General features: G+C 53.5%; 2 protein-coding genes across 2 annotated transcripts; one reads left to right on the forward strand and one right to left on the reverse strand.

The window, feature by feature from the left end:
- AYO20_03020 (hypothetical protein) lies at positions 1–1,524 on the reverse strand (the record flags this gene model as incomplete). The annotated part of the gene is made up of 7 exons (XM_022641324.1): positions 1–101; positions 167–674; positions 737–784; positions 876–890; positions 946–1,121; positions 1,174–1,253; positions 1,322–1,524. 7 exons carry the CDS (start codon positions 1,522–1,524, stop codon positions 1–3), a joined length of 1,131 nt encoding a protein of 376 aa, XP_022502855.1.
- A 1,642-nt stretch (positions 1,525–3,166) lies between these two features.
- On the forward strand, positions 3,167–5,589 carry AYO20_03021 (hypothetical protein; the record flags this gene model as incomplete). The annotated part of the gene is made up of 3 exons (XM_022641325.1): positions 3,167–3,535; positions 3,585–5,297; positions 5,347–5,589. 3 exons carry the CDS (start codon positions 3,167–3,169, stop codon positions 5,587–5,589), a joined length of 2,325 nt encoding a protein of 774 aa, XP_022502856.1.
- Positions 5,590–8,642: the final 3,053 nt, after the last annotated feature.

The raw sequence follows: 8,642 nt of genomic DNA on the forward strand, positions 1-8,642 counted from the left end.
TCACAAAGAGATCACATCCATAGAGAGCACCTTGTTGTAAAAAGTGACGTTCGTCGCCGAATCAAGGGCCTCGGAACCGAATGCAATATATCCAAGATAGTCTAAAAGGTATTGTTAGCAATGCACCGAGAGATTTGCCTCAAAATGGATTTCAACAATCGCTCACCATTCACAGTAGGCCCTCCCAGCCCGGTCAGACCTTGCAGCAAAGGGCCTATATCGGCGTTGAAGGTTTGCACGCCAGCCGCAGCATCGCTAGCCACCCATGAAAGCACGCTTTGGCCGAGACCATTGACACCGGAATAGAGCGAGAAGGTGGTCCCGTTGACGACTTGGGTGGCGATGGCTCCTTCTGCCAGACCAATTTGCTGCGTCGACGCACCAAATTGACCCAGCCAAATCATGACTTCGTACTTGGCTTCCTCGACGTTGGTGGCCTTGTCCGGATCGGAATCCAAAAACATATCGACTGCCACATTGGCATCCAGTGCAGCAGCAGTCAGGTCGGCGATGTTCATAGCCTCGGGCCTTTCATCGCCAACTCCATAGTACCATTCAGTCTCAAAGTTGATAGCAGAGACCTGGGAGATCTCGATCGGAAACACATTCGAGTCGAGTTTGATATTGGAAAAGGCGTGAACGGGCTGTGTGGGAGGGCCACGGGGAAACTGCCACTGCACATCATCTGTCAGAGCCGCGCCACGACGACAAAAATAAATTGAGAGACATGACTTACAGTGATCGACCACTCTGGGGCGGTGGTCTTGGTCGGATAAGAGCCATTCTGTTCATCATCAGCATCACGTGACAGGAATTGGAGAACCGCCGCCTGATCGGCACGATCCTGCACGCAGTCTTTGCAAAGCGAGACGTACGCTCAATGTGGTAACCTGGCAACTGTCGTCAGTGTCATGTTCATCGTCTATCCCCAGGTCAACTGCTTACATTCATACACAATGCGCCTGGTCCAGTATAGTCGTCGGGGAGCGCCCATTGGTTTGGGTTTCTGGGAAGGATTGAGATTGTCAGCTTTCTGTTATCTGAATAGTGATTGGTCGCGGCCTTGATTTGACCGACAAAGTAGCGTCGGCGGTCGGAAGGTATATCCACAAGCACCAAAGCTGGCAGAACCGGACAAACTCCCTGCAGATAGCGGATCCTTGCCACGCTGACCAAAGCCAGTCCCGACTGGGTAATGGTCCAGGTACACGAAAAACCTTGACAACTTAAAGTTGTCAAACATGACAGGGGTACTGATAGTTGCGCGCGCAAGGACACGCACACCACTTGGGTTATTGGGAGAAGATGATAAACCACTCACAATGTATATTCTTGGCCATTTGAGAAGGGATGGACACCGAAAGCCTTTTGACAATATACTGATGACTTGACCGAGTTGTCGATAAAGGGGTTCGACGGGAGTCCTTTGGACTCGCGATATGCTTGAATGCCCAGTAGTACGCTGATGGTGACCGCGATAGGGATGAGGACAAAGCCGAATGAGACGAGAGACCTGACGCCCATGTTCGCGGCCGAAGGCGGGTGTCTGCGCTGAAGGATTGCTTGTAGAAGGGTGGCAGCAAAGAATCGACTGACCGACCAGGCGAGGTGATGGTGAAAAATGAATTGAGTGACCTTCGAGACGGAGAATGCCTTGATTTGATAGTTAAGAGGAAAGAAGAGTGATGACGCCGATGGATGGATGGGGTGAAGGAGGATTCGATGGTTGGGGGGACTGCGCTGTGAGGAAAACTGCGAGGGTGAAGAGACGCGTGCTTCCCGGTTTCCCAGTGCAGCAGAAGCCGGAGAATCAGCTGGATCGATCCGGGCAGTGCAGCTGATACAGATGCAAATAATGCAGCTTCTGGCGACAAGGACAGGCGCCGGCTCGTGGTGGTTTGTATGATGGGAAACAATGTGGCGAGTGATAATTTTGTTTCAGTCTCGGGCAAGATTTAAAAAAGAAGATGGTTCGACCACAATTGACCCGTCGGATGGAGCCCGTTTCAGCAAATCTTCTGTTATCCGCAAGACATAACCTAGACAAGTGCCCTGTCTGGGTGTCTCTGCCGTACCTGTCGGCGTCGCCAGACTGAGAATTTGGGAGGATTGAAGGGGGTTGAGCAGCTGGTTTGTGGCCATTGGGGGAGCGCGGGAGGGGTGACAGGGGGAGCACCGGCCAGGAGATTTGCAAGCCCTTGGCGGACCAGTGGCACCCCGACGCACCAGTGGCGTATGTGGCCCACCCACCGGATCCCCTTCTAGGCCAGATCAAGTTTTAGCGCGTCCCAGCCCACTCTCGCTTGTTTGGGCGTGCTTTTGGCCGCGCGTGGTTGGTCTTGTTTTTCATCTTCACGTCCCCCTGGCCCCTGCTGCTAGCCTCGTCACTTGGACTCGCGGCTTGCCAATTTGCATGTTTTTCCCAAATTGCCTTGCCTTGTTTGCCCAGCGCGCCCCCCCGGAACAAAAGGTTGTCAAGATTCTTAGCGACTCCGTTCAGGCACGAGTCCCTCGTAGGCAAGGCCCTCGCTAATCCGTACCGCCCCCGTTATCATCGTCAAAAAAGCCTTGTTAGAAGCTCTTGGGCTCCATCTGTTCTCCGTGACCCTGGTCTTTCCCCAATAACAATCACATCGTCGGCCCCCTCCCCAGCCTTTCCGGGTTCTGTGCGCTGCACTGGCCCATCGGCAATGTCACGGTGGTGATCTGCTACTGCTTCCCACTTACGGGCCCCAACCACTCCACTATGACATGATAAGGTCGTTAAAATGCACACCTACTTGGATTGTAGCGCAGAAAACAGACCAACGCCTCTTCCTGGACCAAACCCAGTTTATCGTCTGTCAAACTCTGCCACTCACCCTTCACTCTTCTCGTGTAGTCCGTCTCGGTCCTCTCTACCTATCCCTCGTTTTTGTATAATCACAAAGTCAGACAGTCGTTGGAGGTTTCAACTCAGGTTGAATACCCTCGCTCATACATTCGTTATTCCTCCTACCCACGCTTAATACAACCAAGGGGTCGGCAGATCACGTCCTGGGGAAGCGGATGATGAAGACGCTCGTTCAGTGACACGACATCACGCATCCCGGGCCACAACCTGCTCAAAGCTTCACCCTTGTATCCTCCCTCTCTCTCTCCCACACCACCCTCGTTTTCCACCACAATGCCTCCTCTACGTAAAGGGGATCGAAGGAGATCCGAACAACCACCCATGACCGAGTTGTCGACGGTATCGATGCAGTCCACGCTACGAGAGTCTCAAGAGTCATTCATTGAAAAGCCTACAACGGTTCATCCGGTATATGGGAGATATAGAGAAAGCGCGTCCATCGAACAGCCGACGCTGGCGCGGAGACCGGGTTTATCAGACCTCCACAACAGAACCCTCTCAGATCTCATGACCGAGAGCATTGCGGACAGTACGTTGGAACCACCGAATGGCGGATATCCGTCGTTTGCTCCCAGCGCAGGCTCGACCTGGTCAGAGTCGCAGACGCGTAGCTCATCTCCTTATCCGGTACCGTCACCTTTCGTAAGTCCGAGCCTCTTTTACAGAGATCAGGCCCACTGACCGTCTATAGCGAAGTCAAGAAACATTAAAACCCCTGGTTCCCGACGCCCCCTCGACTTTCTTCAAGAAAGATTGGGTCAAGGAAGGATCAATCGCCCAGCTCCATTCCAGAGACGACAAAGAGTTCCTGTCGGGCAAGAAGAGATGGCTTTTCCGCTGGATAGCACCACTTCTCTGCCTGATTTCCCTCTCTCTGTATTGGTTCTATTTCGGCCTGCGTATTGCCTTTATCATCGACGCCCAGCATCACTACGCCGCCCCGTTCCCTCTGGCCTGGGTCTTTGTGGCCATCGAGATATCCATTGCGGTGCCGATTTTTATGCAGACTCTGTGGTCCCTGTTCATCTTGAAGAAACGCCACAGGCCAAAGCTGAGGCTCGTCGGCAACGATGTCCCCACGGTCGACGTGTTTATCACGTGCTGTGGTGAGGACGACGATCTAGTTCTCGACACGGTTCGTGCAGCTTGTGACTTGGACTACCCTCAAGACCGATTCCGCGTCATCCTCCTCGACGATGGCAAATCAGACCCGCTCAAGAACGTGCTGGAAGAGATGCGAGAGACATTTCCCAACGTCTATTACATGCGGCGTCCAAAGTTCCCCGGTGTTCCTCACCATTTCAAGGCTGGCAATCTGAACTACGGACTGGACGCGGTGCAGAGCTTGCCCGGCGGTTCCTCGGAATTCATGGCCGCGTTAGACGCCGATATGATCCCTGAACAACAGTGGCTAAGAGCCGTGCTCCCCCATCTGTTGATCGACGACAAGATGGGTCTCGCCTGTCCCCCGCAGCTCTTTTACAATGTCCCCAGAGACGATCCCCTTTGCCAAAGTCTGGACTTCTTCGTCCACGTCTCGGAACCGGTCAAGGACGCATTGGGTGTGGCATGGTGCACCGGGTCTGGATATATTGCTCGAACTGTCGCTCTAGCCCAGATTGGCAATTTCCCCTGCGGATCGCTGGCCGAAGATGTCGCAACGAGTACCCTGCTGCTGGGTTCTGGCTGGAAGACGGCATTTGTTCACGAGGCGTTGCAATTCGGTACTGTGCCAGAAGACTATGGCGGTCATCTCAAGCAACGTACCCGGTGGGCCATCGGCACGGTGGATACTGCCTTCAAGCTTCGATTCTGCCTCTGGGGCGACAAGGTCAAGCACATGACTTTTGCGCAGCGGTCGTCCAGCTTCATCTACGCCTTCCTCAGCCTCTTCAACATCTTCCTGACCCTCTCCATCTTTGCCATGCCGATTGTCCTGATCGCCAACAAGCCTCTCGTGGCATACGCAAACGACACCCAACTTCGGTGGTTGATCCGGGCTTGTTTTGCCAACATGGTATTCAACCGACTGTGCGAGTTTGTCCTTTTCATCCCCGCGGGATATGCCACGGGGCAGAGAGGCAGTCGGTACCAGCTCTGGATGGCTCCATACATCTCCCTCACCATCATCCGATCATTTGTCCTTCCGACCTGGCTTGGTGGACAAAGGCAAGCTTTCAAAGCCACCGGTTCGATCAAGTCTGCGCTGAACGAGCGAGACCCCAAACTACGAGCTCCAATGTGGCGACGAATCTGGACAATCTGCGTCAACTATCTCGCCGGCTTCCACGTGGCCTATGTGTATTTTGTGCTCGTGGCGGTGACCCTATCATCCTATCGGACGTTCCTGACCCAACACACCACAAGGGGCAAACTTGTCGGTCTCTTGACCCACGCATTCTGGGTAAGTTTGTTTCTTGCTCTTTGCCAGATATGTACTGACTGTGACACAGCCCCCACTGGCGTGGTTGATCGTATGCTCGTCCTTTTGGATCCCCTTCACCTACGCGTGCGACCCTCCCAATTGCCCGGATCGAGAGGAACTCTTGGTGCGCGACCCAAAGACCAACGTCGCACACCCGACACCAGAAGCGAAGAAGATTGCATTTGCCCCGCAAACAGTCTTTTTCGAACTTGAATACTCCGTCACCACCGCGTTCACCGCGTTGGTGTTTGTGGCGGCATTTTTCTATTGAACCACACAGCAAAAATTTAATGATGCAACGAGCATGTCCATGATTGTCGCCATGAGTTTGCGACAGTCCAAAACTGGATTCATTGAAGCGGAGCTACACACATCCACCAGGCATTTCGGTGGCAGCAGCCTGGCCTGGATTTTGTACATAAAATGGGGGAGACCTCCAACATAGACATACACGGCAGTCCTGGCGTTTTCGATATATGACGGAAGGAGGCGCTTATTGCTCGCGGCGGGTTTGGATGTCCGGACGGACCAGGAACAATCTGAGGATTGTCAGAAGGATCCGGGTATTAGGTGCACGAGGGGTGGATGTGCAGCCTATCTGATACACCATAATGACGGTATAATAGGGGCAAAGGTGTTTGAGCTATGAGGCAAACATGGAGAAGGTGGTCCCATGAGATTGAATGGGAATTTAGCACACTACCAGCATCTAGTAGCGAATACTGTAGATGTATACAGTTCGTTGTAAATACACTTGTCTTGTCATCTTGCGGCTTGAGTTGTAGTGGTTGTGATTGCATTTGGGTGAGGGTTGAGTTACAGCGTCGAGAGTACACCACAAGAACATCTTCACCTCTTCACCTCCTCAACACAACCGAGCAGACTGTCTAGAACTTGTTCACCCGTGTCGATGCAGTGTTTCTCCGCCTAGCCACCTCACATCCTACTTGATGTGACTCGACACACACAGCATATGTCCATATTTACTCAGCACGATCAAGGACACGGTCCACGCGCACATGAATCCGCATCCCTCATCCCTCATCCCTCATCCCTCATCCCTCATCTTCTATCCCACGGACCCAAGACCAGTGGCTGACCTGGGATCTATCTTCTTCGACCTTCGAACTCACACATCACTGACGCCAGCCTGCCCTACCTCCTATAGCTTCGCCTGGCCTCCGACGCCCGCGCCACCAGGCTGGTTCGAGACAAAAGACCCATCCCGCTCTTCCCACTCGTTCAGCAGCGTCTTCTTGACTTGCATGAAGCGGCCTGTTCCTCTCCTGTGGGGTGGGGATGTCGCGTCAGTCAAATACTCGGCGGCACATCAACTGGAGAGGGTATCCATCCATCATGGACATATGGTGCGAGATATCAGGTGGAAGAAGAGGAAGAGCGCAAAAAAGGGGGGAACTAGACTCACGCCATGGCTCGAAACTCGGCCGTCTTGCCGTGCACGCCCAGCGACGCGAGGTCCTTGTACCGTTCGACCATGAGGACTTGGTCCGGGGCGTTGTTGTTCGTCATGACGCAGTATGTCAAGGTGCCGAACTCATTGGCTTCGACCCAGTCGCAGAATTTTCTGGCGCGAGGGGTGCGTCAGTGATGGCTCCGCTGGGCATTGGATGGCAGAGAAAGGAACGAAATAGGAGGGGAAGAAGGATCAAAGCGTACCCGAGCACGTCAACCAGCCCGGCCTTGCTGGCCTCACTGTCCTTGCACACGAACTTGGCCAGCATGACGATGCCGGCCTTGGGCGACTCTTTCTCGTTCTTGCGCGCCACGAATCCAGCGACCGGCGTCCACTCGGAGATATCCATGTCGTTTTGGACGTCGTACAGGCCCTCGCGCGCCACGGTCGTGTGGTACTCGCGGTACTCGGGCGCGGGGGTCGTCTTGACCCTGTCGAGAGCGGCGCGCGACGTCCAGATCTCGACGACCCCGAACATGGTGTCCTTCTCGGCCGCGGGGACCATGCCCATGTTCGCCTTGGGGCGTGTCGCCGGCGTGAAGATGGTGCGTGTCGTGCATTGTGTGCTGGGGCGGCGGAAGAAGGGTGTCAGGCCGGCGTTGAGTTGGAGGGCCTATCCCAGAAGGAGAGATGTCAGTATTTCCGAGGTGTTGGGGTTTTGTTCGCTTGGTTGAGATGGGTGTAGGGTGTATCCGATGGAGTTTTCAGACGCTTGGGTCAGACTGATCGAATAGGTCACTCTTCCTCGCTATGCTCCTCCACTGCCTCAGACCAGGAGATGTCGGTTCCAGTTGGAGCAAGACACTCGGCCCAGATCAAATCTCGACACGGAACATGCGTTCGAAACAAAGAAGACGCAAAAGGAAAAGGACGAGGCTACAGTACCTTATCCCTGTTCTCGGTGCTCTTGGGGTGTACCAGGGCTAGCAACGCAAAGGGCTTGTTCTCGGACGCCATGTTGGGCTGAGTTGAACTGAGTCGAGGTGAGATTTATTTCGTTGTCGTCTTTTCCCTCTACCGAGTACAGCACGGCCTCTCCGCGAGGCTTTCTTGGGTGTTCGATCTGAAGGAGAGAGGATGAGGGGAGACAATATCCGTTGTCGTTACGTTGGGCTCGAGGATGTGGTACTCTCACTTCTTTTCTCAGTAATGACTCAGTAATAATGATCCTACTTGATCTGATCGCTTCTCGAGGTGTAATACGATTGATTACTATGCGAGTTACGAGGGACAGGGAAAGCATCGGGTATGTATGTATCCACTGGTGCCAGGACCACTTTGGGGAATTGCCTCGGCAATGGAAGCATTGATATCGCCGTCGCCGTCACCCTCGCCATCTGAGTCGCTTCTGCCACTGGGACACTTTTTGACCGCTGTGATCTCTCTAGTAGCGGAGAGTGAGTCAAGTCGTTGACCACCTGTTCGAGATATTCTGTTCCCTCGTACCTCATCCCTCAAACCGTGCCTGATTCCTTTGATGGTCCTTGACTGGTAGGGCTCATTAGGACGGAGAATGAAAATCGCCGAACAGTGCCGAGTACGAGGTAGATGATTCGCTCCCTCGCTCCTCACTACTCATAACTCACTACCGAGTAATTCGGTCCTCTGGGACGATATATATCTGGGGTAGGGTTCCGCGTCTCTACGAGTCTACGGTATTGGGGTTGATGATATCTAAATAATACTAGGGGACCTAAAGGCCAACTCCGAGGACATCCAGCGACTCGTACTGTTAATTGCCGAGTACATATAGAGATTGTTTGAGCTCTCACCATGCCCTCCGACATTCCCTGGTGAATTTGAAGTCGAGCATTGCTCTATGATTTGTCTACTTGTAGGCTATTTCCTGT

This window comes from Fonsecaea nubica, assembly GCF_001646965.1.
Source record: "Fonsecaea nubica strain CBS 269.64 chromosome Unknown Scaff13, whole genome shotgun sequence".
Lineage (NCBI taxonomy): Eukaryota > Fungi > Ascomycota > Eurotiomycetes > Chaetothyriales > Herpotrichiellaceae > Fonsecaea > Fonsecaea nubica.